Raw genomic sequence first — 27,424 nt, 5'->3', positions numbered from 1 at the left:
GTACAAAGTGTTTACATTTAATAATAATAATAATAATAAATCATTTATTTATTAATTTATTTTTTTGCTCTCTTCCTTTTTCTTTGATTGAATTTTCTTTTAGAGGGACTCTGTTCGATAATAAAAAAAATTCTCTCTCACTTTCAACTTTTTCCGATTTTTCCATTTTTATTGACTTTGTTTTATTTTTTCTGTTCTTATTATTTTATTGATTGATTTGCATTTAGTTGAGTTGTTTTTTCTACTTTTATTCGCCTGCTTTATACGACGTAATTTACAAAATTATATATAAATTTGCTCTTAAAAAGAACAATTAAGAAAAAACAAAAAAAAAAAAAAAAAAAAAAAAAAAAAAAAAAAAAAAAAAAAAAATTTATTTTTATTAAGATTTGAAATTTTCATAAAAGAAAATTTAATAATTAAACGCAAACTCACTACCACTACTAACACAGATGTTGTTTTGTTTGTTTTGTTTGTTTTGTTTTACTATAGTTTCTATATACATAAGTGTATATACATACATGCATAAGCATGTAAAAGCATGTTTTGCTTAAGTCTATTGTTTTAAATGTTTTAATATTTTTTGTACTTAATCTACACAACTATAAATTTAATTTTTTTGAAAAGTTTTGTGTGTGTGTGTATGTGTGTGTGTATATGTAAGTGATAATGTGTGTTTGTGTAAATATACATATGTTTTGTTTTTATCATGATTTTGGATTTTTTGTGTTTTTCCTTTTTTTTTTATTAACCTATTGTTTTCTGTACATATATTAAATTCTTTATAAAATACTTTTTGAGTTCTCGTTTTTGTTTTTCACTTTTCTTGTTCTTCTTATAAAATATAAAAAATATTATTTATTGCATATGTAGATGTGTCTTTCATAAAACTTTTCCTTTATATTCAATTATTATTATTATATATTTTGTTAAATTTTAATAAAAATTCTTGCATATCTATTATTAATACATAATATTTCATTTTCTTTTTCTTTTTTTTTTTTTTCTTTTTTTGGTTTTTGTTGTTCATTATAACATATATTTTTGAAAAGTGAAGAAAAAAAATAAAATAATATTAAAGAAGTTGTTAAATTGGTGGCATTTGTTATTGAGTTGTTTTTGTGCTTTTCTTTTTATGGTAAAAAAAAAAGGAAAAATCAATTCTGGAGCGGGGATATTCTTGTCGCAGCAGTCCTTAAAGTGTCCCACTCCTTATGTAAAGGAAATTTTCTTTTACACCCGAGAGCGCAAATGAAGTTCATTTGAGATGCTGTAAAATCAACAGAGTTTGAACAGAAATACAAACATTTGTCTTTCCCAACAAAATATCGCGCATTCGTTATGAAAACGAGAAACTACTTTTGCCCTATCTACTGCAGACAGACTCTGCACAATTTTGCAGAAATAACTTATTCAAGCTGTCTTCGCCCTTGGGCGTTGCCTACATTCTAAAATTCAGATCGATCAATGTGAAATAATTAATTGAAAATTTGTTTTCAGTACCAGTAATAGTAAGAAAATATCGGCTCTCTCTAGGTCGACGCCTAGTCGACGTAGGAAAGCAAAAGGTAAAATTCTATCAGTTTCCTATATATAGGAGATGACGGACGGATAGACAAACGTTGGAATCGCCATTCAAGAATACATATATATTCTATAAGAATTTCGCAGTGCGTACATTACGGGCACAAATAGCTGTATCTCCGTTCCTCATCCATCCCTTCCATCAAGAAAAAGAAAAATTTCTTTAAAGTAATTTATTCGGAAAGTTCTTACTTTTAACCGGTTAACTGTGCACGACGAATATATGCGTCATGAAAAAAAGCAGAAAATTTTGTGTTATGAAGAATACGTATGTCATGCATGATCCGTCCATCTGTCCTTGTCGGATTTCCTCGTAAAATTTTATCGTTGTGAATGTGTGTTTGTCATTTTGTCAAGTTATTTCATTATAACCTAATTTCCCATTACACATACTTTGTGTATGACGTGTGCGATACATTTTTGTGACGCAAATGCATATTTTCTTAAGAGAGCGAAACAGTTAACTGAAAAGCCCTATAAAGTAACTATGTCGTATAAGTGAAAAAGTCAAACATTAATCTGATTGAGAAATTGAATTAACTGCTTATTAATCGATAGCCCCTTCCCCCTAGAAGTTTAACAATTTAAAAAATATTCATTTTCATTGGCAAGAATGTACCGACTTTTGCTAATAATCGAAATTGAAAAAAAAAAAAAATAAATAAATAAATTATTTTTACGTTTAGCTTTTCGGAAAGTTTACGTATTTCATTACCATCCTATGGTAATGGAAATCGTCAATGTAAATAAAATATAAAAGTTGATATCTTTTACATTTTAATTATGATTTCACTTTTCAAAGAAGTTTTGTAAGAAGTTTTTTAAAAACTCTCTCGAAACAAAGAAAAGAAAAACGTTCGAAATAAGTGAAACGTTCTTTTTTTCTTCTTTTCATTCTTTAATTATGCATTAATCGAAAAGGAGAACGAAAAACAAGACATCCCAAAAGTGAAAAGAAATTAATTTAAACAAAGATTAATAAAAAAAAGTAAGAAAAAAAAATCGGGGAAAAAATTTTTATTATGGAAAATGGATTTTCTTAATTTTTTTTTTTAGTTTTAAAAACTCTTCTTGCTTTCAGTATGCCCACCTCCCTCTATATATACACAGACATGTATTTTGTTCCCTTGAACCATAGAAAAATTAAACCTTCTTTCCGCGTTTATCATAATTATCATGATTGTTATCCCCGCTCGAAATTTTAATCAAAACAATTTACCGTCACTCAACACACTCAAAACTGACGCTCCCAATTTCCAACTAAATCACATTAGTCATCATTTGAGCGTATTATAAATATTGTCAAAACCCCCTGAATCGTTTCCATCCGCGTTAGCTGCCACTACCGGTGCTGTCACGTTATTCCCAATGTTGCCGCCACCGCCGCCTACCACGTCAACGGTCGTAATGTGCGAGCGATCGCGTGCATGTCGTGCCTCCTTTTTCGAATTGGAATTACGCCTTCGTTCCTTGACCGATTGATGGTCGCCGTTCGATGGCTCCTCACCTACATATAAAGTATGATAGCTAATTGAATTTGCCGGGCAATTGATTTGTACCCGACTAATGGCATTGCCTAAGCCTGTCGAATTGTTATTGTTGTTGCTATTTGTTGTGGGATTCAAAGTTGGATACGTAAGAGAGGCATAATCACCGTAGTCGTCTGAGATCTGTGTGGAATGTGTGGCGCCTGAGAAATTATCACGTGTATGATGGTTATGACTGGGTATGCCACCCATGGCGCTGACTTCGTGACAGATTTCCGCATAAATATTCTCCTTGGCATAGTCAATTAAATGTAAAGCTTGACGTATAGTGCCAGCAGGAATATCAGGCGGGCTGCCTTCATCGCTGGATAATACCAATGAATCGCGTACACTGGAATAGGGTAAGTCATCTTCGATAAGATTATTGGATGTCAATGACGTTAATAAAGAAGTCGTTTGTTGATTTACAGCGTTAACGCCCGTTAGAAGATTCAAACCGCCAGTAGCTCTTCTCCCAGTTACCGGTTCACCTATGTTAAAGTCTAAACGTTTTTCCATTGGATTACGATTGCCATGGAGCGGTTGATGTTTTAGCTGAGCTAATGATCGCTTATTATCGCCAATTTGCAATTTCTGGGGTAACGAGAAATTCAACAACTGATGCAGACTCGAAGATGATTTACTATATTGTCGCGTTTTTACATGAAATTCGTTGTATAGTTTTTCAGTTATGAAAGACTGTTGCAAAGGCTCATGATTTTCAACATCTTCCAAGTCCGTGCCAGCTTCCGAAATTGTATCAGTGGTTTGATGAGAAGCTACGAGATCTGGTTTACGGGCATTGACTGTGATTAATTCAATGTCTTGCAAAGACATCGATTTTTGCAATTTAACCATTTTCCCGGCCTTAGTAGAACCATATCTTCGATTGGGTTTTTCTTCGATAGTAGCGAAAGTGGTAGCTTCGCCATCCGAGCAGCCAATATCGCTGGCACCGCCACTTGGCTCGGAAGTTAACTCATGCTCGTTACCTGAGGTGTTTGGCTTCTCTCCGAACCTTTCTTGCAATAATTTGGACATGTCCGAGTAACGCTCCATACTCATGCGTTTGGCTTGCTCATCCAAATCCATGGCATTTACAAAATTCACAGAATTTTTGTCTGGCTTACGAAACCATTTCTTTTTGGTGGTTTGGAAAACTTTCATTTTATCGGTTATGCGATTCGTGCTTTGATCGAAAGATTGCTCTTTATGCTCTAAATTGGCCAAGTCCGATTTGCTAAGAAATATTATCGAATCCTCTTTCTCATGAGCTGATATCGTGGTTTTTTCACGCCTCAACAGCTTGGGAAAATGCAAAGGTTTCAATATCTTTAAGCCGTCAACGCGACTTTTCGAAGTAGAACGTTCGGAACGGTTTAGAATTTCTACTTCAACCATTTTTAGAAACTGATCACAGTTAAATTGACAGAATTTCAAAATATTTTGAACATTGGGATTAGCGAGCATTCGTTGTTCGCTCTCAAAGCCCAATGTGTTACGCAAGAAATTCATTTCTTTGGTTAGCTGCAGCTTTCGCAAATCCAAAGGACTTTGCATTTCCACGTCCTCAATGGGGCAAGCAATTACAATATTTTCCGAGCTGATACGAGTAATAGACAAATTTTCTGGTATAGCACTGGCACAGCCAGTGGGTCCTGAAATGTAGCGCAAAGTAATCGGTAATTCTTTGTTTGGAGTAATTAAAGCTGTTATACGGTGCACGCAATCCGGATTAATCTTTTTAGGATGAATGTTTCCGCTATCATTCGTTGACGTGTCCAGTCGTTTCTGCAATATCTGAGGTATACCTGGCTCGATTTCATAAAATTTGCCCTTGGTAGCCAATGAAACATACAAAGTTTGGCGTTGCTCATTTAATAGTTGAGCGTAACGGCTTTTCTCTTTCTCACGACCGTGACCGTTATTTTGTTTGGCGGAACCTAAACCGCCACAAGAAATACTCGCACCCATAGCCCCGTGCTCTTGTTTACCGTCCTCATAGACGGCCAACAATTTGAAAACTTGTCCCCCACGAGCAGTAGTCTTAATGTACTGAGGTCGATTATTGGTGGGCGTATTGCCATTAGCCGAATAAATATTTAAACATCCTTCCGTGGGCGAATTCGGATTACTGTTACTATTCGGTTGGGATTCTGTAAAAGCGGGCATATTTTCCACAGAGACAAATTTACAAACTCGTTCGCGTACCAATTGTATTAAAGAGGTGTATTGCGTGGCCGTAGGCATACCCTTGTCGTTAAGTAGAGAAAAGTATCCTAAAACGAAAATAGAAGAAAGCAAGAGCAAGACATAAATATTAATGAAATAACTTTGGAACACAAAAAAATAAGATTTGAAAGATGACTTTGGTCCTAAAATTTTATCGGGAAAAATGCAAAGGGCCCTTGGCAGTGAGAATCTGAGACTGTCCAATTCGTTGGTTCATGTCGAGATAAAACGTGATACACTTGTCTGATGTATAAATATATTAACTCTAACCTTGTTATGGTTTTTTTTTGCAACAAATCATACCATGGTGTGACCGCTCGATGTATCAATGTTAACCCTAATCTTACCATGTTTTCTAATAACGACTCCTACCAGAATGTGACCGACTGTACTCTGAAATGGTAAGCACAGTTTCGCTACGCATCTCGGGCACAAATATTAATCTTGATTGGGGCCTTCTTGCCTAAGATACAGGACCACTTTTGACCCCAAGGCTGTAAGACACGTCTTGTTATAATAATTTAGATTTTGTGAAAAAGCTTAATTTTGACCTCACGACTAATTGCAAATTTATAAACTATTTTTTGTATGTGTAACATGAAATAATCACAAAATTTAAGTTCAAAGGCTTACCCTGCGGTAAGGTTAGGGTCAATGGTGCGATATTTTGTAAACATAGAACGAAGACATTTAGACGCAAAAGTATATTTATGTTTTTATTCTTGCGAAATTACAGTTTCAAACTTTAATGTCTCTTGCTCTATAAACAGTTAAGTTGTATTTGCATTCAACTCGAGAGAAATAACTTTATAAATATATGTTTAAGTATTTACTAAGAAATAAATCAACAGAATTCAAGTTAATATAATAATAAATAAATGAAAATATTGTGTATTTGACGTTGCTTTAATTTTACTGTCCGTTCCCAATAAGCTCTAATACAAATAGAAAGAGATGTAAAGAGATTTTGAGATTTACATATCGCTTCCTATTGGATAGGCAGCCATATCTACCCTTCTTGCTTTGTAAACATACATAGTTGCAGAGAGGAATGCATAGTGTATAATAAATAGATTGCCTTTAGTAGTAACATAGTAGTGCGTTGATGTTGCGCTGCTGTTGCTGTTTTTGCTGTTATTGTTGTTGTTGTTGTTGTTGTTGTAACATTAAGCAGTTTGCAATTAGCACGTAAAATGAAAATGTTTAATGAGGCACAAATATGTACACTCACATTCAACCATACAACATAATAGAGTGTAAGTATAAGCAATGAAAACTGCCTCATTGACTGACTGGCGAGATGACGGGTTGTTTGACTGTAAACGACAATAAAAGCCATTGCTCGCATCGTGTAAAACTTAATTTCAAGTGTTTTGTTCCCTCTGTGCGTCGCTGATTAAATTTCATCGTTTAGCCGGGGTTAGCCGTTTGACTGGCTTTCTAATTGCTTACGAAATATGAATGCGCTTCGAGTTGGCACGCAGGTATCAAATTATTATTATACTTTTAAGGCACTATCCTCGTCTAAAGAAGGATCTGAAATTTAAGACTAATTTCGTACATATACACAAGCTTACTTACTTATGCAGTTATGCAAATACGATATGCATTTGGTCAGTAACTTGAATATGGTTTCATTTAGGAAAAGCTCACACAAATGCGTTTAAGAGAATTGCCTTTTGCTATTACGCTATTGCATATCTTGTTGCAGAACATTTCACCGCACATGTTATAGTTAGTTTAAAGGGTACGTAAGAGTGTAGAACTGTGTATGCGCTAATGACGAGAAAAGTATCAATTAATTACGGGAATTTAATTGTTTCAGTAGCAAAATTTATGCAAAGCATAAACTATGCGCGAAGCATAATAACACAGAGATGTACGTCGTTGATGCAAATTGTGAGGACAGTTTAATGTTGTAAGGAAGAAGTTTGATTTCAATAGCTTCTCCGAAGGATAATAGGCCTTTGGTGAACGGCGTATAATCGATTTGAAATACTCTCCCACTTGAAATATTCTAAAGGGAGTTCTTCTTACACATATTCTTCTTCGATCTTCTCACTTTACACGAACTATTCTTGGGGCAAAGAAAAATTCTCACATGGCGTTTGAAATATCCGATTAATCCTGCAAAATATCTAAAATTCTAAGAGATTCCGTGGACCAACATCGATTTATATACCTTTGCCATTTCAACTCGTTCCACCATTGCCAGTATTTTCTAAACTGTGAGAAATAAGATGATAAACTAGCAACAAGCTACCTACAAGCAATTTCATGTTGACCCAATTAATTATATAAAGAAATTTTTTCTAATAAACTTTTATTTAAGCGAACCTAAAAGGCGCAAAATAAATTTTATCGCACTCACTCAGTTTCCTCCCGAAGCGTTAACCGTTTCAATCTGTTACTTTTCGTTGAACTCTCTTATTTGACGTTCGTATGGAGGGGACATGGTGTTCCAATTTGAAGTGCAAACGCTTTGCTTGTTACATTTTATTTCTTATATAATCCCTTTTATTTTATTCCCCCCAAGATTCTCTGTTGTGACTTTTATTTTAAATATATAGCAACGTCTGTACAAAACTTCAGTGTGGGGGGAATTTAGAAGTGCTCCACATATCGATTGAAAGTCTCCATGTCAGAAAATTAAGTGCATATAGAATAGACAGACAAAAGTCGAGCGTGATCGGGAAAGTTTCTACAAATTAGGAAGATTTTTACTTCCATTAATACCTTTATGGCCACAAAAGAATTATTTTTATACTCTACACTCTTGCAGTGCAAGAATATACTAAGCTTGCTCAGATGTTTGCAACACCCAGAGGGAGGGACTTGAGATAGATATTATCCAAGCTTGTCTGTCCATCGGTCCCTACTGCATTCTTGTGTTCAACCTACAGAGAGAGAGATGATGAAATTTGGTACAATGATGTGTTTTGGCCAAAGGACGTAGTCTATTGGAAATGGTTCTGATCGGTTCAGTTTCTCGATCATTTATTTTGAAGAGTCGTTGTATAATTTCTAAATTTTTTAGGAAATAAATTAAATTTGCTAAATTTTGATCACGTCATATCTTCGGCATCCTTCAATTTGTGAGTCTTCGGGGAAAGTGCGCTTTTACACACAAAAAAAGTGCTATTTTTGGTGTATTATTACCAAAACGAGAGAATAACCGAAGAAGAAGAAGGGGCGGCATAAGTTGTCTAATGGTTAGCCTTGCCCGACCATGATGTTCTTACTTATTTTTAAGACACGATACGCGATAGTGAAATGCAGGGTGGTTCTGGTGGCCCGCGGTCATCTGCAGTGCCTTTATTTGTTCAATATGCAGATTAGAAAAACCTCGCCGATACAAAATTAGCCAAGATACATCTGATCTCGCCCTCACCCTCTTTTACTATGCAGTGTTTAAATTAAAATATTGAAACTGAGTAATTATATCGTTCACTAATTATTGCAAATCAAATGGGAGAATGATTGTTGGTGAGTGATTGTATTGGAAGAGATTAAAGTCGCAATGAGATATTGATCTGATAACTTGGCGTAAATAATAACAAGCGATTTGTGCAAATGCGATATGAAAATCGGTCAACTAGGGCGTTTAACCTAAACAAAAATTCTTACACGAGTACGGTTGGGATCTCCTATGTCCTTGTTCCGAGCATTACAAATTAGAATACAATTATACAAGTTTTACACATTTAGTTAGTAGTAGGCGTGTACTTTAGAATAGATGCACATATATATGTATGTAAGATTTGACGTAGACTTCTCGGGCTATCATTAAGTTTATTGATGAATATAATGGCAATGATTCATTAAACTTTCTTTTTTATTATTCAAGTCGTTCGCCATCATTATCGTCATCAATTCATTTGTGTAAAGCAAGAAGGAAAAAAAGAAAGAAAAAAATTACTCTCTAAAGAATCATTTAAAGTGTATTTAATATGCACTAGTCTCTGGTAGAAAAGCGCTGTAATTATCTTTTGTGAAATAAATCTAATGAATTGCCCTGGGTCTTTATCATGCACATACAGCCAGCAACAACTAAACGTGTACTCAATGGCATTCTGTATAAACCATATACTCCGCTGCTATGGCCATTATATCACTACTCGTTACATACATACGTGCATCCATACATACATATACACATACGTATATACATCTTCAAAGTGCAACGATATCAATAATCCTTTTTTATACACCTCTCCTCTATAAACCTGACATTGGTGTGTAGATGAAATAACATACACATATAGATAGATAGATTTTCTCTATATTATATTTGACACTTTTAAGCTTTACTTGAGAAATGAAATTAATGCTAAATGAATGGGAATGTCACAACATGTCCACAATCAGTATATTGCCAGTCCACTCGAACATTTACTGACGTCGACAGCGTAGTAGCCATTGCCACTATTGCTATCGCTCGCTACTACCCCTATTGCTACTCCTACTGCTATACTTTTGCTACTGCTAATATTGTTATTTGTGCTTTAGTAAAATGTCTAAAAACGACAGTGAACAAATAGTTGATGGAAAAAATGGATGATTGCATAAAAAAATGTGTATCTGTGTACAATATAAAAAAAAAAAAAAGAGCATTTGGGCAAAGAGTGTCTATAACCTCTACGGCGAAATTCACTGCAATTCAATTAAATTCAAATAGAGAGAACGCGGGCAAGTGTTAAGAAATACAAGCAAGAAAATAATGCTTATGTTTAGAAAGATATCTTCTTGCATATATGTGATAGATATTTGTTATCTGGGATTTAGTACGACTTGAAACTTGAAATCTAAATGCTCATTATTGTCATATTGAAATTACTTCTTACCGTGTTCGTTAGCGAGAATGGAATATTTATACTTATCTACAGCGTATATATATATATATAATATATATAAGTACTTGCAGCAAATCTTAGATCAATACGACGGGTTTTTCATATTTTTTTTTTTTTTATTCCTCGCGTACTTTTAATTTTCTAATTTTCTTTAACCACCGTAGGCACAGTCTGAATTCTTTTATAAGCAGAAATAATACGAAAGAAAGGTGGATATATAAATGAATTTCTCTTGGAATCTTGCCTCGAATCTGTATATAATTTGCTAACCCCTGAATGTATTATAAGCAGCACACAACGCCAATAGTACGTAAAAGTATTAAAAAAAAAAAAAAAGAAGCAACCGGGCAAATGGTTAAAGAAAATGCAGTAAAAAAAAAAGAAACAATTTTTAAAAACACCAAACCCCATTCGAGTGGAGGAGATCCCTGTGGGCGACAAGAAAAGACTAAAATTACTAAAAAGAAGGATTACAGCACAAGGCAGGTGACACTTGCGAGACATTGCCAGCCAGCCAGCCAGCCAGTCAACCAGCCAACCAGCCAACCAGCCAAGTAAGAATGGGAAAAGGGAGAAAGGCATTTGTGTTCCATATATACACATATTTAAAAAATAACCACGCTTGTAGTTTACAGTCGACAACGTTAATGAATGACAAAGTGTAGTAATGCAGCAAGTCGAGTGCAAATAAATTGTGCAATAGCATGATATAAAAGATTAAAAACAGAAAGAAAAGGAAAAGTAAAAAAATAAAAATGAACAAAAGTCCAACAAATCTGGTCTCCGAACACTGTTAGCAATATATGAAAAGCATCAGTCGTTTAAAAGTAACCGTATGAAAAAAAAAAAACAAAAAAAAAAGAAACGAACTGAACAAGAGCAAACGGACGTCCACTAATGAAGATGACAGCAAGAAATTAAAATCCTTACTATTTTTTTTTTTTTTTTAACCAAAAAAAGAAAAGAATTATTTTGCGAGCAAAAAAAAAAAAAAAAAAAAAAAAAAAAAAAAACGGAAGAAACAGCTTTAATTTAGCAAAAAGCTCTGCAGCAATACACCTTTTCATCAAAATTTATGCTTAGTTTGGCATTTAAAAGTTTGAAAAATTGCAACAAAATCTGCCACAAGAAGTATGAGTGGCGAACGAACGTCTGGTTTGTTAAGTAGTTTTGATTTCAGACAATCACAAGTAGACGTGAACACGCCTGGAGAAAAGTCAAATTCTTTTTCCATTCTCTGAGTCGAAAAGTTTTTCGATTTTATTTAATAGAAAAAAAAGAGAGCAAAAAATTCTACTCGATTTAAATTGATTATTTTACTTGCAACAACTAGTTTCTGTTTTTTTATTTTTTTTCCTTTTAATTAAATAAATATTGAATTAAAAACAAAAAACAAATTTGAGTTTTTTATATTTTCTTTTGAAATCGTTCGTCGCCTCTTCAACTTATTACATTTCGCAACTGCGTCAGTTCCTTTTACAAAGATTTTTATATTTGAAATATGTAACGCACTACCGGGAGTCCAATATCCGCAGCAGCAGAGATCAATGCATCGATGCATGTACACCTTTTTTTTTCTTTGTTCCCTATAATCAACCATTTAGACAATACCTCTATGCGTGTAACTTGGCGATGAAAAAGTAAGAACATAGGAAAGCGGCTGCAGCCTTGTAGATGTGTGTTCTGACTTGACAGTCCCGATTCTCACGTATATGGCTGCTTTTCTTGCGGGCTTTTAGTTAAGCCGAATGAAATTTTGAAGGCACAAGGCTCCACGCTTCGAACGAGCTTTTTTTCACCATTAAATTGTTAAACTGACGAATGAAAATTCACTCACCTCACTCGCTAAATCGATTAACTCTACTTTCTCAATATAATTTGGTTTTAATGTCAACCCACTTTCTTGACTCCTTTGCTGAATATATTCATTCATACTAGAATTTCGCTAATCAAAAATAATAATAATAAGTATTAACAACGCTAACAATGCTATTCTGAGCAATATCAGAGACACGTTGCAAGTCAAATTTTTTTGCTTTTGTTTTTCGTGATTTAACCTATTTTTCTTTACACCAAAGTTTTTATTGGAGAGCTCCACTGCGGCCATACACTACAATGGAATATCAAATTTGGTGTAGAGTCATAAGCGCTATGGCAAAAAAACGCAAAATGTTTTTCTTATGACTGGTAACGGGTCGCAAACGCTCAAATATAGTATTTCGGCCATTGAATAATGGACAATTTTAATTGGAAACCAATTCCTATTCTAGCGTAGAGTATGTAAGAACAAATTTTCATATTTAATTTTAAGTGAACTAACTTACAAAAAACGTTTTCTTCTTCCATTATACGTACGGTCTAGAAAAAGGTACAACAACCATTTTATTATCGTAGACTCCTACTTTCATTATAGTCTACGTTTAACATCTGGACTACGTGTTATATATCGAAGGAAATTTCTGAGTATCTGTAGAAAATCCAATTCAACAATAAGCAATAACACTATATCCAGAGAGAGCCGACTATTGAATACCCTACACCATTTCTACTTTTCAACAATTAGATGTCATAAGGGATGTAGTTGAAAGAGTGGGTCTATCCGAATCATTTTCAGTAGCTTTCGTCCGTGAGCCAAAACAAAGCTGCACCAAAACTCATCAAAATGTCTCAAAAATGGCGGCATGTGGGTTGAAACCAAGAAAACAATGCGGGCAGATGGACAGGCAAGCCTAGATAGTTTCAGAAAGTGTTTTTTAATCGATCGGTATAATAAACGGTGGGCCTAAATTAAGTCCTTCTGGGTGTTGCAACTATCTCTTGTACCACAAGTAATGTAGGGTGTTCTTGTAGGCTGATATTCCGAGCATGGATTTTACAGAGAACTACTGAATGTTCTAAAGTGTATATATTTATAACATCGAGGCTTCTTTATAGATTTTATGATTCTAGTCGATTAGACAAGAGTAGAGTATTCCAAAATGGTGCTTAAATGCCAAAAACACGAATTTTCATATTTGATTCGTGGTAATGTTTACGCAATTGCAGTTCTAAACACACCTGACACGACTTATTTTTATTACATAATATGAATGCAATTACACAAAGAAGCTATTAATTATCTGAATTATGAAAGCAGGAAACGCGTATCTGCATATGCATTATTCACGAAAAAAATTTATGTAAAAATTGTACATTTTTTTTATACGTAGGAGCATATGTGTGTGCGTTGCTTTAAATTATATTCAACTTTACATGCCATATACATAACGTTTTTAATACAATTTCAAATTTTTCAAACACTTTGCATGAATACGAGGCAAGTGCACGTATAAGAATGCAGCAATGAAGCAGTGGAGAGAACTGAAACGCATGCACATTTCGCAAGCATTTCCTTTTTTGGCATGTTTGTATATTGGACTTATGTTGGTTGTTAAGTAAAACTAATGGAACATCAACTACTGGTTTCCGCAAATCCATCAGTAGGTTGCTACCATGTTTGTATATGTTGTGATCTACACACACACACATATATGTATATACATATATAAATCTCATATATGTATGCATGTATATATGATAAACAAGATGGAAGTTTATGCTTCTTTGCTTTCTCTACCATAAAACGCACTTCTTCTCTCTCAGCCCCTTTGCTCTCCGTATCTGTTTTTATTCTGTAATTGTTCAGTGCATTTCACTTTATAAATAAGTTTTCATATTCGAGTATTTTAAACAATGTTTTTTCATTTTTTTTTTTTATCTTTTTTTTTCTTTTTAGTGCTGTTGTGTTTGCTTATCTGCCCGATTGTTAAAGAAAATATTGTGTTTATAGTTTCTTTTGATGCTTAACTAATATTTCTGTTTCGGACGTGAATTTATGATAGTATATATACATATTTTTTTTCGTTTTCTTGTGTTTTTAATAAAGTTTGCAAAACGAAGAAGCAGCAACAAGAACACCAACAGTGAAGAATACAAATAAGGTTTCTCTCTGCTCAAATATTCAATTTCAATATATAAAAATATAAACAAAAAAAAAAAAAAAAAAAAAAAAAAAAAAATGAAAACCAATAAAAAGGTTTCACTCTGTGGAAAATTTTGATATCGTTAAATAAAAGAAGCCTAAAAATATGCAGTATTAATTTTCCAGCGAATTAAGAAAGCCCAGGGCATACATATTAGAAAAAGAATTCATTAAACAAAAAAAATGTTTTCTAAAGCCTCGTTTATGATTGCACCACAGAGGGATGGAATAAAATGGCTGATGGACAGAGAAGAAGGTTATAGAATAAGTCTCATAATTTTACGAAATTCCATTGACAATTTTTATATATTAGGCTTCTGTCAATTGCTACTTCATGGGGCTTCCCTTAAACAATATAATAGGTTTACAAATAGATTCTCTACGTTGGAATTTTTTGTCTCATAAAATCTATCTGATGCAATCAATTCTCCTGGAATTTTCAGTGTATATCAAAGGTGTACGGAGATGGATGTCCTTTTCTCTATTTTTAAATAGAAGAAAGTGCAGCTGAAGCTGGAATTATTAAGTTGGCTTGGAATGAAAACGCTGTACGCTCTTAAAAAGTTTTAAAATGAGATTAAGGGAGGGGCGAGGCGATGTTCGAGATTTTGTATAGAAGAATTTAAGTTTTGAGAACTATGAAAATTCACATATGTCCATCCGTCTCCAGCAAAACCAACTAAGGAAGAGATTTTCAACTTGGACTGGGATCTTCCCCCGCATGCGGCATATTATCCATATTATCCACCCGGCCCCTTTCAGATTATTGCTTATTGAGATTACGCCAATTGTATTAAAACATATTAGCGGTTCACAGAAGAAAACACAAAAATTCATGTGGAAAACAAAATTTAAATAAACATTAGCCCTTTAAAGCGTGCAGTATAACTCGATTTTACGAAAACAACAAAAAAAGATAATTTTTCAATTTTATATTTCGTAGAAATCACTCACTCAACTTAATTTTAACTATGATTCTGCTTGTCATTTTTAAAGAATAGAAGACATGACTTTTCCAAAATTCACAAAAAAGGATTTTTTACTCGAATTCTCACAAATATTAGTTTTTTTTTTGTGTGTGTGAAGCATTTTCCTCTTTTTTTTTTTTTTTTTTTTTTTTTTAGTTATTCCCTGATATGTAAAATAATTTTAATTAATTTAATATTTCATGTATGGCTGACATTTTGACATTTGTCACTACACAATGCACAAAAGCACACAAACACATATGAATATGGTTTTGCACAGATATGCTAGCACGCAAAGTGTGAATATAAGTATTTCTACATATCATAAATTATGCATTACAAAATCTGACACATACACAGACGTACGCACACACACACACACACACATCCATGCACGCACATAACCACACATATACAAATATAAAGAACTAATACTGAAAGCCTTACCTACAATTCAACACACAATAGAAGGAATACACACACATGAAAAAGCCCATGCATAAAAATAAAAACGATATACTATACAAATAAAGTCTGTGATTTATGAATTTGTGCAACAACAATAGCAACAACAACAATAACAACAACAGCAAATAGAATAGCAATATGAATAGTAACAACAACAAAGCTGGCATGTTTTACATTGCGTATAAATTAAATTAAATTTCATAACAAAGTGTTTTCTCTCCATTTTAATAATAATAATAACGTCCATGATGATGATTCTGTGACCGAAAAATCTACAAAAAGAGTTTTTTCTTTATTTTTTTTTTTCGTATTTATTTAGTTTTTAAATCTCTCCTCTTTTTTGTTTTTTTATTTTTAAATAAAACCGTTTTTTTCACTGCTTGCTTGCTTTTGTCCTTTGTTGTTGTTGTTGTTGTTGTTTTTGGGTTTCCCGCACCTCTTTCATTTTTAATATTTGCTTAGTAACATTACTCTTTCGAAATAAAAACGTCCAGTGGATTTAAATGATAACAAAAAAAAAAAAAAAAAAAAAAAGATGTAAAAAAAAACGACGAAAAAAAATGGCGATGGTTTATATGGGAAAATAAAATAAAAAAATAAAAATTAAAAACAAAAAAAATAAATAAATAAATAAAATTTTAAACAAACAAAGTCGTCAAAATATGAAAAAAAAAAATAAAAAAGTTTTATTGATGTTGTTTACAGCCCACTCTCTCTGTTCGACAGACGATGACTGCTGAGGTAAAGCTTTCCATTACCGGTCTAAAGATCTTAAATAAATACAGGAGCATACAATTTTAGCATGTAATACAATAAAATGCTAAACCGTCGAAAATACGGAACTCAATGTTCGCTTACCGAGTACATTGTCAACATTAAGCTAAGAGTGGATGGGTAGTAATTAAAATTTTTTCCATTAAAAATGGAGTAATTTTCTTACCATGCTGTAGGTAAGCGGGATTTGACGTCTCAATTAACGCGTGATGAACGAATATTAAAATTTTCAATATACGATTCTTAGATTGCCTTCCATTTTTCAATTTTTTAGTTGGTTTTATTCTTAAGTTAATCGCTATTGCTTTTGTGTGGATAAACTAATACAACTCACCGCCGGGAACAAAAAGACAAACAAGTAGTAAAAATGTTACTAAGAAAGTGGGGAAGTTTTCATGGTTCGGCTTATAAGCAAATGATGGAGAGACAGACAACCTTACTTAGGCAAAGAAGACGTGTTATTAGGTCGGAAAAGCGGATATTTCAGTTTTCTCCGTTATTTTCTTGTAGGCAAAACAAAAAATATGAAAGCACTACCTTGTAACGCCTGGAACCGTATTCACTGTAATTCTTATTTAATCCTAATTCTACCAGGGGGAGGATTTCAGGCTTATTTGAACTTTCAACTTACATTTTTTCATTACTTCATATTGCATTTCCAAAATTTGTGTTCTTACTTCGCTTTAAATAAACACTGAACACTAAAACAAAAAAAAATATGTACATATATATGTAAATTTGGAGTTAGTCATGATCCCTTTCTTCGTCCGTTTCTAAAAACATGTATTACTATAACAGGATATGACTTGCAGTCGTATAGTCAAAAAGGAATCTCGTATTTGGGACGAGAAGGGTCCAATCAAAGAAAAAGTCCCCGTAAAAGAACAACGCGTACTATTTAAGAATAGTAGCCGCTGTATCATACTTAGCGATTTCTTTCGAGTTGTAATCGGAACCAAAGCTTTAAGAATAGTAGCCGTTGTATCATACTTAGCGATTTCTTTCGAGTTGTAATCGGAACCAAAGCTTATGCAGAACTTGTATCAACAAATAGTTCTTTTCTCATCTTTTGACTTTTCTTTTGACTCTTCTTTTAAATAATTCGAACCCAACAAATATATGCCCGCTATGTAATATTGTATGTTTATGTTCATGTTGATATATTGCTTGTTTGGATAAATAAATAAACGAATTTAAAGAATAAGCAAAAGCAACATTTTTTTGAGATTCTTATCAGTGATTAAGAATCGTTATGTTATGGTATGATTTCTTAAACAAAGGTAGTAAGGTTAGGCTTAAAGAATTAAAAAGATTATCATCGGGCGGGACTTATCATTAAATACCTTTTATCATTGCGGCTAAGACAATTATTGGAAAAAGAACGTTGGTGCACTAAATTTCGTCAAAACATTCCGTGGGTAAAAATACAGATATCCAGATGGACGGAGCATCTGACAGACAGACAGATAAACATAAACAGATTCAGCAAATGATTTTGAATAGTTTGCTATAACAGAAGTTGAATCTATCTTAAATTCTTCTGGAGATTACATACATTTACACAAATAAAATATACCCTATACCATTAAGCATAAGCAGTGTAGAGTATAAAAATACGCAATAATCATAATTAATGAACTAAAGTATAAGAAATTAGAAAATGAATAACGACCCATACACATGGTTCGCTCCTATTTCAAAAGAAATATTTGTCACTACTTTTTTTCTTTTTTGCCAGTCTTACTTAGAGCGGGCGGCTTTTAATAAACTAAAGCCACATATGGGAATAAATTATTGAATTCTGCTTACATTACAGTTTTGAAAGCAATATTTCTGCTGATTCATGTATAATAATGAAGCAATTTTCACAATCGTTTCTTTTTTTTTTTTTTTGCTTTAGTCGTCTACTCCTACTTAATGTTTACATTCATAGTGGATTACTTTATTTTCGGTTGTCAAAGAGATTCTATCTGTTTTGTTTGGACAATGGATTTTTTCTAATAGTTTTAGAAATGCAATTCATGCAGGAAGTAGAAAATAACCAAGAAATATGAATATGGGACTGTCATAGCGTATGTGGTAATTTTGACGAAATTTCACGGTTATCTGTTACGAACTTCAGATCCAAAAAAATTAAAAACAACGGTTGAAAGTAAAGTAAAAACTTCTTTGATAGTGACAAAGTAGTTGTTTATCTACCATCTTTTCTTTCTTTTTAAGCTTCTCTCCGGTTGCTCATGTGCTAAACGTTCGGGTTGCTTCCTCTATTTAACAATTTCACGGAACACTTCGAAGCTTTTGCAGCAAATGCGTGCTTGCTTGATTTAGAGGAATAACCGCAAAAAAGCAGCATTCAATAATACTAACCTTCTCAATAATAACAAACCATCGAGTAAGAAAATCACATTCAACTGTAACCGAATCTTCTATACTCACCTTCACCGTTATCGTAAAACGGATTATACAAATTTCTACTCTTATAGTTCATCATTCATGATGAGTAAAAATCCTTTTTTTTTGCTTTTGCAAGTAGAAGCGTTCCCCGTTCACTGGTGATACTGTAGACGCTTCATTCGACTCATTTGACCGATTTTTAAAGTCGAGACCACTTTTTATCAAAGTGAGACAGAGGGACGGATACACGTAGTTAAATAGGTACTGGCAGAGGTACAGACAAACGTAGTTAAATCGACAGAGAATTTGACGCTGCCCAAAAATAAATATACCTTATGGGTCCTTTGAAGCTTCCTTATAAGCAAAGTTACTAAGCGCTTTTTCTTGTTAAGGTAAATAACAACAACTTATAATCGATCGAAAAGTAGCAGTGATAGAAATTTAAACAGATTAAACGTTCTACACATGCTTCATTGTGCTCTACACCGCCTGTGATGCTGACGTATATTAAGTTTCTGCGCGACAGTATGCAATATCTTCTTCGATTTAAGACGGACGCACCTTCTCAGAGTCACCTTCTGAATCATTTTAAGCTTGTCTGTCCATGTATCCGTCTTATTTTCTATTATTCAAGCTGTTTTTGGGATGTTTTGATAAAATTCGGTAAAACGGCATGTTTTGACCCATTGACGAGCACTATTGAATCGGAGCACTTTTTCGACCACTTCTCATACAATTCCTTATTTTGAAAGGTCGTGGTATGAATAACTATATTAAGTAAAGTGGTGTAGGGTATTTAATGGTGGATCCTTGAGACACTATAATGTTTCTATTTGTTTTTATCGCAAATTTAATTTAGAGTTTCTCTTACCTAGGATGAAAAAAAAAGACCAAATGGGCAATAATGGGCATTTTAATAAAAGCCAGAGAAAACTTTTGCTCTTAAGAATTCTGAATTTAGTTTCTTTGAGAAATCTGTGTTGCGAACAACACAAACTTACAACAACGTCTGGTGGTGAATTGTGGCCGCAAGATATGCTGTAATGGTTAGCGTGACATAGTTCCTTAACTTGCCTAGTTAAATTAAGATTCTATTGAAAATATTTGAGACAATTAGGAAAGGATGAAATGAAAGTAGAAACACGCGGCCTGTTCTAAGGGTTTAATTTTTTTTTTAATTACGTGAAAACAAAGCACAGTAAGGAGCAAAAAATGCTCGCAATGTTTTAACATTCAAAAAAAATATTCATGTCTGCACATAATTTGCTAAAACCGAAAATATATTTGAAACATTCAGCGAAATGTGAATTACTTAAAAAAAAAAAAAAAAAAAAAAACAGTAAAGAAAATTGGCTAACAAGAGCAGTTAACGAACAGCCAGCCAAACAGTTAAATAACAAAACCGAAAACCATTTACCACCAGCAGGGTTAGAGTTTTAGTAGGATTGTTGGTGCTGCTACAGCTATTATTTCAAGTTATGACAACACTTGTGCAGTAAATGTTAACAGTTTTATGTTTACGAGTCAAAAAAGAACGGAAACGGAAGTGCGCTTATGGCATAAAAGCGTTTTCTTTCATTCAACGTCAACAATGTTAACATACATACACATGCGAGTCTGAGTTTTTCCCAATTTTTTTTTTTTTTTTTCAATTTTTTTCCTTTCATATAACATTTACGATAAAAATTTCGTCATATCGTTAAAAATGTGTGCAGTGTGTGGCACGTTTTTTAATGATAACACCAGCCAGCCAACCAGCCAACCAGCCAGCCAACCAGCCATTCGACAAGAGCTCTCAACATAAACTCTCTATGCAACCGTACTCATGCTAGGAAAACACAAACGATCGCCAATAAAAGAAAAAAAAGCAAGCGACGGTAATGAAATGCAATTGTTTTTGGGTAGCATAGAACAGGAAGCAAGAAGAATAAAAAAAAATGGAATTAAAATTTCTACCACATCGACGTGAATGTGATGAAAAATTTAGCTTTGATTTCGTTTAGTTGAATGGAATTTGTGCTTGAGAAAGCGTCCGAATGTTTAGTGCACTTTACTTATAAAAGGAGTAGATTGGAGAAAGAAATGTTTTCGAGGCACGCTAACCAACATTCGCTTTGTTTTACCTTTGTTCCTGACCTGAAGTTTTAATCCCACAGTGCCCTACCCCACGATACACTGATTACATATCACGCATTAATCACCGCCACCAGTCGGACAATCTCTGTCTGTCGCTACTCCTAAGCTGCCATAACGATGTCAGAGGAGTAGATTGATTCTCCTTCTATTTCAACCCCCAATATTTAGCGACGGCGCGACTTTGGGATAATCGCAACTAGCACCGAACTCCTTGATCATTCCTAACAGCCAGAACGGAAAAGCCCAAAGCGACAACCGCACCCACGATATCTTAAAGCCAGGTTGTAAAGCGAAAAGTAAAGATCTTAGGCAACATGTAGTATTGGAACTTCATATTGAAACTCCATATATCCCGAATAAAATATATTAGCCATAGATTTTCAATGTCTGCAGCTGGACACAGCCTATTGCCATGCTCTCAAACCCACTTTTACTGGTTAAGTTAGCTTTTGGTACAAACCTCCATAACAGAATGACAATATAGAAAATAAGGCTCCTTGAAGAAGGACAACTTCGTCCTATACATGGCTTCATTTCTTTAGGGAATGAGGGATTCTTCTTATCGCAAAATTTCGCTAATATTTCAGCGGACATACGCTACGATTGCAGTTAGTTTAGCACCAACTTTTTGATTCTCTTTACAAACGCTTTAAAGCGGTTTTGTAATTTGCGGTAACGTACTAACAAGAGATCTGAAAGTTTTGACCTTTGAAATGATGTGTGAACACTTTATAGTTTTCAATGCAAATTTCTATTAACTGCGAACTATATAACAAAGTTAATATGCTATAGTGACGCTGGATATATATACAAAAAAATAAAATTTATTACAAACTCAATGTCATTAGCATTTATTGGCCTGTCATTAACGTCGGCAGTGATGATTGCCTTTACCCCTTGGTTTCCCTCAACATTCGTTAGTTATACTGTATAGTTAAAGTGTGCCAAAAAAAGGAACCCAAGAGCAAACGCTCTTTGTGTAGCCAGTCAAGCAAAGCCCATAAACAAATTGTACTTTTATTCTTTGTAAAGGAAGAGAAGGTTATTTAAAATCAGTAGGAAATAATAAAAGGCATGCAATTTTTAATGCGAGACCAAACAGATTGCCAAATATTACTGGCATAGTTTAATTTAAAACGAAAAAAAAAAAAGAAAATTAAATAAATTAAAAAAAAAAGAAAAAAAGACAAATAACCAACATAAGCAAGGAAAGATTAATACTCAAAAAATGTATAAATCTCTGCCTCTTTTCTTAGTCCTTTTAGCGCAAACTTACTTTGTTTTCTAAAGGTATTCTGTTTGCCAATTCCGTTAGGTTATGGTAGCTGTTTCTAATTAGTTTAATATTTTAGATGAAATTACCATAAATTTGGTCGTGTTCTTTTCATAGGCGAACGAAAATCATTTACAAAAGCAACTGCTTTGCATTTCCTTATGGGCATCAAACTTGTGCAAAAAAAGTATGAATGTGTAATGCAACCTTATTCCTTGAATCATGTTCAGAATTTTTTTGCTAAAAAGGAAAATCGAACGCTTGACATTACGATGTAATGCTTTCAAAACCGAAACGCAAAGACATTTGATCTTTTTTGTGTTGTTACTGTAAAATGTGTTTGTTTTTTTTTTGTGATATATGTATTTAGTTTATCAAGGCGTTTGCATTAGCGAGAAACAAGTTTCAGAAATCGCATCAAGTATATATATTCTTGAAGAGTATCAAATTTTGAAGCGATTTAGCCATGTCCGTCCGTCCGTCTGTCTGGGCGAAGTTTCTCCTTCTCGCAAAAATGAAGATACCGGTTTCAAATTTGACAAAAGCATTGAGCCAAATCGGTGAATAGATCACTCCCACAGTGCAACATAAATTGACATCTCTGCTTTTTGGTTTTTTGGCTTATTACTCGTAAATATGATAAAAATTTCCACTACACATATCCTGCAAAAAAGCCAAAAACTCAGCCGTCTAATGTTATAGAGCATGGACATATTGAGAACGATTCGATAGGAATTAGGTCTTCTGACAAGAAATGTAAGCTACATGAGGAAGCTTTCTTCTTTAATTAGGAATTCAGCTATAGAATTATAAATTTTCTCATCGTTTTCTCTGTTACCTGACAACACATGTAGTTTTGAACTTAGGATAAGCTTTTTGTTGGATGCAGCAAAAGCGGTATATTCAAGCCAAAAAAACGTCGAGAAAACAGAGAACGCGGTGTATTGCAACGATAAGAACTATAACGATCTTCAAAAGAATTTGTTTAAATGAACTTGGTTTTAGTGAACTAAAGAGCGACGAATAAATTTTTTCCTAATCTCTAGAACCATTTATCGACATATATAAAAGCCTGCGCCGCTTAAGGTTTGAAAGCGTAAAACATTCAAGTTTTTTTAAAACATATCGCTACTCAAGAATTTATTTGATACACACATCGAGGGGGTTGTTAGAAAAGAAGAAATTGAAAATACAAAAAAAAATTGACTGCAGCTGTATTATCATCGGAAACAAAGATGTCGTCAGAATTGCACCACGATAAAATATAAAGAAGAGTCCAAAGTGCCGATGGACAGTTTCAATGCTGACACGAAAGCAACCGAAATAGAAGGCTCTACCAACAAAGTTTAAATGCGTTTTTTTCGAAAGACAGACTTTATTACTAAGGTTATTATTATCATTATAAATTGTTGGACAGAAAGTAAGATGAGCCCTAGCAACCGTCTAGTGCTAGTCTCTTTTTTTATTTTTTAAAAGACAGACCCCATGTCCGATAAATAGAATTTTTCCCTACGCTTCGAAGACCAGTCTTCGAATATTGGAAAGGCTTTGGCATTCATAAAGTATATATTTAATTGTAACACATGGCCCACAATTGTAATTTGGAGGAGTAGATTTCTTTAGAAAATAGCCCAACAAGAATGTTCTGCATTAATTGTAACTCAAGTCATGTTCGGTTCTTTCCCTACCAACAATATATATTAATAAAAAAAGCCAATAATTTCCATCCTAAATACGAAGTATTTTGAGGACTCGTTTTGCTTCCTATCTGTTCTTATCTCCACATTCTGAAAAGGAGATACTTCATCGAAAGTCCATGAACTTATTCGACATTCGCCATCAACATGATATATCGAACTTTGTTTGCATAAACCTATATTTATTCCCTATAATAAATATAAGCGAGCATCGAGTCATTTTAGTGAACAGAACTTTTTTCCACATGAATATAAGTGTTCTTTAATATATGCTTTGTTGGCTAAAGGTTTTTTGTTCGAATCAGAATAAATTCGCTCACTGCTTTCATGTCAAATTTTTATTTTATCTAGAGTACGGTTAAGAAGATATTCAATAATTACTAGAATGATACTAGTTTTTGACCTATTAGTTAGTTAGTTAGCAATATAGCAAAAGAAATCGTTCATCGCTTTATAAAAATGCTGTATGTGATTAAAGTGAACTTTAGTTTACATAGAATGGAAATTTAATTTGTTTGTCATCGTCTTGCAACAACAGTAAACATTTTTCAGCAGATTAATTTGCTTTGAAATGAATGAAAAAAAGAAAGAAAACAACAGCTGAGCAAACATTCCTCGACTCTTTGTTATTGCATTTACTTTTTTTAAGTCCATTATTAAAATAATTGGAATTATTTTGTACTTACCCGGAAATTCTTGAGGTATGAGTACACCTTTCTTGCGATTAGCTACGGTCGTCTTAGCGTTGTGACCGTGATAAAGGCGACGTTGACGCACCAATCGATATAACAAAAACAATTCACCCTGTTCGTCTTCATGTAAAACTTGATTATTATTGTAGTTAACGCCAATATTGCCACCACTGCTACTACTGTTTGCACCATTAATTGTTATAGAGGTATTCAGTTGCTTAGAACCGCTATTATTACTACTGCTGCTATTGCTAATGATTGTGTGTGTTGCGTTAATGACATTAGCACCTCTGGTCGTCACCGAAACTGAAGAGGTTGATGATGAAGTTCCGGTATTTGAATTTGAATTGGAAGTAATCATATTAGCGTCTGCATGTGACGACGTTGGATTTGTAGTGACAGCGGTGGCACTAGTCGAAGAGTTGGATGTTACTGTTGAAGAGCCATTCGAGGAGGACGATTGTAAGGTTTCATGAAAATATTTTGTTTTATACGAAATTCGAACCACTCGGGGCAATGAAAAGCGTTCCAAAAATTCCTCAGCAGGCAATGGTTCATTTTGAAGCTGCAATAATTAATAAGAATTTTCAAATGAATTTATAAAATATAGAATGAAAAGCAACAGAAAAACTCACTTCATTACTATATTTTGATGTCTTGCTATCGCCGGTTGAATAATCACAGCTAATATTACCAGTTGCTAAAGCTGAATTACTGTTCGCATTGCCAATTAAGCCGCCTCCAACAGAGTTGCTACCAAAGCAGTTGCGCATACGCCTTTGAAGACGTTGTTTTAATTCTATCTCGTTACGTCTGGCTAAGCGAGCATTCTCGAAATCCGCTACCGAGAACATATTCGAGCTGGTGTCATGCGAATTGAAACGCCTTAGCTTGGCCTTGCGACCCTCAGCTAAATGATGTAAGCCATGGTGTGGATGATGATGGTGTGCATGATGTGAATGTGTGTGATGTGCTCCTGCGACTACTGTAGCACCTGTATGCTTAGCATTTGAGGTAACATTTGATGTACTTATGGCTGAATGTCCACCGCCACTGCCTACCGCCCCCATATTACCATTACTTGTCATTAGATAAAATACTGGATTATTGACCGAATTGTTGGCTCCACTCACGCAACCTGCGCCGCCTGCATGTTTCGCATTAAAATGATGGTTGTGATGCATATAATTGTTCGAGTTAACTGGTGTATGACCCGCACTACTAGCATTGGCTGCAAATTGTAAAAAGAAACTTGCTTAGTACTGAAATTCTTATAAAATATGACGAAATTCATTTCCTAGCGGGATGACTTCTTTCATGCTCAATTCACTTCAATGCTCACATACATTGTGCTCTCTCTCTCTCTCTATCTCTCTATCTCTTTAGTTCTCATTACTACATTCATTTTTTATCCTCTTAATGTTTATATATTCGTACTCACCACCACTTGTTGTAGTTATCGGATTAACTGCTGACACTGCTGCAGTCGTTGTTGCTATTACCGTTCCAGGACTTGATGCGCTGCTATTATTGGATGGTGGAGGTGTTGCCATGTGAGGACTACTTTTAATTAACCAATTCGCTAAATGTCGTTGACGTTCAAATTCGATATTTGTGCGTTGCATTTCGGCCAATTTAAATGAATCGGTCATGTTTCGTACGCATCAAGCTTACACGTAAAAAAAAACTCACTCAAATCATTATTAAACGTTTGCTGCACAATTTAAAAGACAAAAAAAATTAATTATTTCTCTTCAATAATTTAAATGATTAATATTTTATTTAAGATTTTATTTACCAGCAGTTGAAATTTATTTCAATGTAATTTCTCAAGATCCTGATAAGTATGTGTAAAGAACGCGGCTGGTAACTGTAATGAGTTGAAAATCAAGTTCGCTTAGCTGCCAAACACAATTATTCAGTGTTATGCTTAAGGTGTGGTGAAATTTCGTTTCTTTTTTTTTTTTCTTTTGTTTTCTTTTTTTTTGTTTTTTCTGTTGTCTTTGTCTGCTCTCTTACAAATTGAATGCAGCTCTCTTTCAAAGTCTCTCAGTCAGTCGGCCTCTTTTATAGGACAAATACATACATATTGATTGCCGTTGGTGATGGTTATGATGAATGAAAACATATATATATGAATCCAGAAGAGAGAGTGAGGAAGAGTTTTTTATTTTTTTTGTTGAATTCTACAAAGAAACAATAAAAATTGTAATGAGTATAACTTAAAGAGTAAAGTAGTAAGTGCTAATGTTGGATTGCTTGACAAGTGTTGAATATAAGAATATAAGAAAAAATATATATATGGAATACGTAAAACACAACTTTTTTGACCTGCCGCACTTTTTGTCTTTTACTATCGAAATATGAAAAAAAATAAAAAGAGAGATAACTAAACAATCAACCCAACAGTCTGACGGGTATAAAAATTAACCACCCACCCATTAAAAGTTTTAAGCGTACTGGTTACCTCATCGTTATCAACATTACAGACAGACAGACATTAAAGACAGCCGTTTCGTCTGTCTTGTTCGTTTGTCCGCCTGATTATTTACCGGTATGCCTTCCTTCTATTTGGCTGTTCGTTCGTTGTTCGTCAGTCTGTTTATATTTCGTGTGCTGTTAAGTTAACTGTATGAGACTTCGACTCTTCTTGTTTTATTAGTATTAAACAGCAACAACAATAAGTCTCTGGCAATGGTGCGATAATCATAACATAATCATCAACGCGCTTTACTTTAGCATAGTTAGACTGGAGCTGTGTATTATTATTATTGTTGTGCGCTGTGAGTGAAAATGTTTTCAGCCT

At 33.8% G+C, this 27,424-nt stretch overlaps 1 protein-coding gene across 1 annotated transcript; it reads right to left on the bottom strand.

Annotated features, from left to right (window-relative positions):
• Positions 1-1,997: 1,997 nt before the first annotated feature.
• Positions 1,998-26,763, bottom strand: LOC119633150. The gene is made up of 5 exons (XM_038026473.1): positions 26,417-26,763; positions 26,060-26,332; positions 25,254-25,849; positions 24,613-25,183; positions 1,998-5,389 (listed from the first exon to the last, which is right to left on the bottom strand). Exons 2-5 carry the CDS (start codon positions 26,268-26,270, stop codon positions 2,862-2,864), a joined length of 3,906 nt encoding a protein of 1,301 aa, XP_037882401.1. The 5' UTR covers positions 26,271-26,332; positions 26,417-26,763; the 3' UTR covers positions 1,998-2,861.
• Positions 26,764-27,424: the final 661 nt, after the last annotated feature.

The sequence above is a fragment of the Glossina fuscipes genome, unplaced genomic scaffold (genome assembly GCF_014805625.2).
Source record: "Glossina fuscipes isolate IAEA_lab_2018 unplaced genomic scaffold, Yale_Gfus_2 2, whole genome shotgun sequence".
Classification (NCBI taxonomy): domain Eukaryota; kingdom Metazoa; phylum Arthropoda; class Insecta; order Diptera; family Glossinidae; genus Glossina; species Glossina fuscipes.
The sequence above is the reverse complement of the archived record's forward strand: the minus strand, read 5'-3'. Positions and strand labels throughout refer to the sequence as shown.

Coding starts and splice junctions, on each gene's coding strand:
- LOC119633150 (XM_038026473.1), bottom strand. CDS start 26,270: ATGACCGATTCATTTAAATTGGCCGAAATGCAACGCACAAATATCGAA. Junction 25,184..25,253: donor CATCAAAATATAGTAATGAA/GTGAGTTTTTCT, acceptor TAATTATTGCAG/CTTCAAAATGAACCATTGCC. Junction 5,390..24,612: donor CATACCTCAAGAATTTCCGG/GTAAGTACAAAA, acceptor TTTTCGTTTTAG/GATACTTTTCTCTACTTAAC.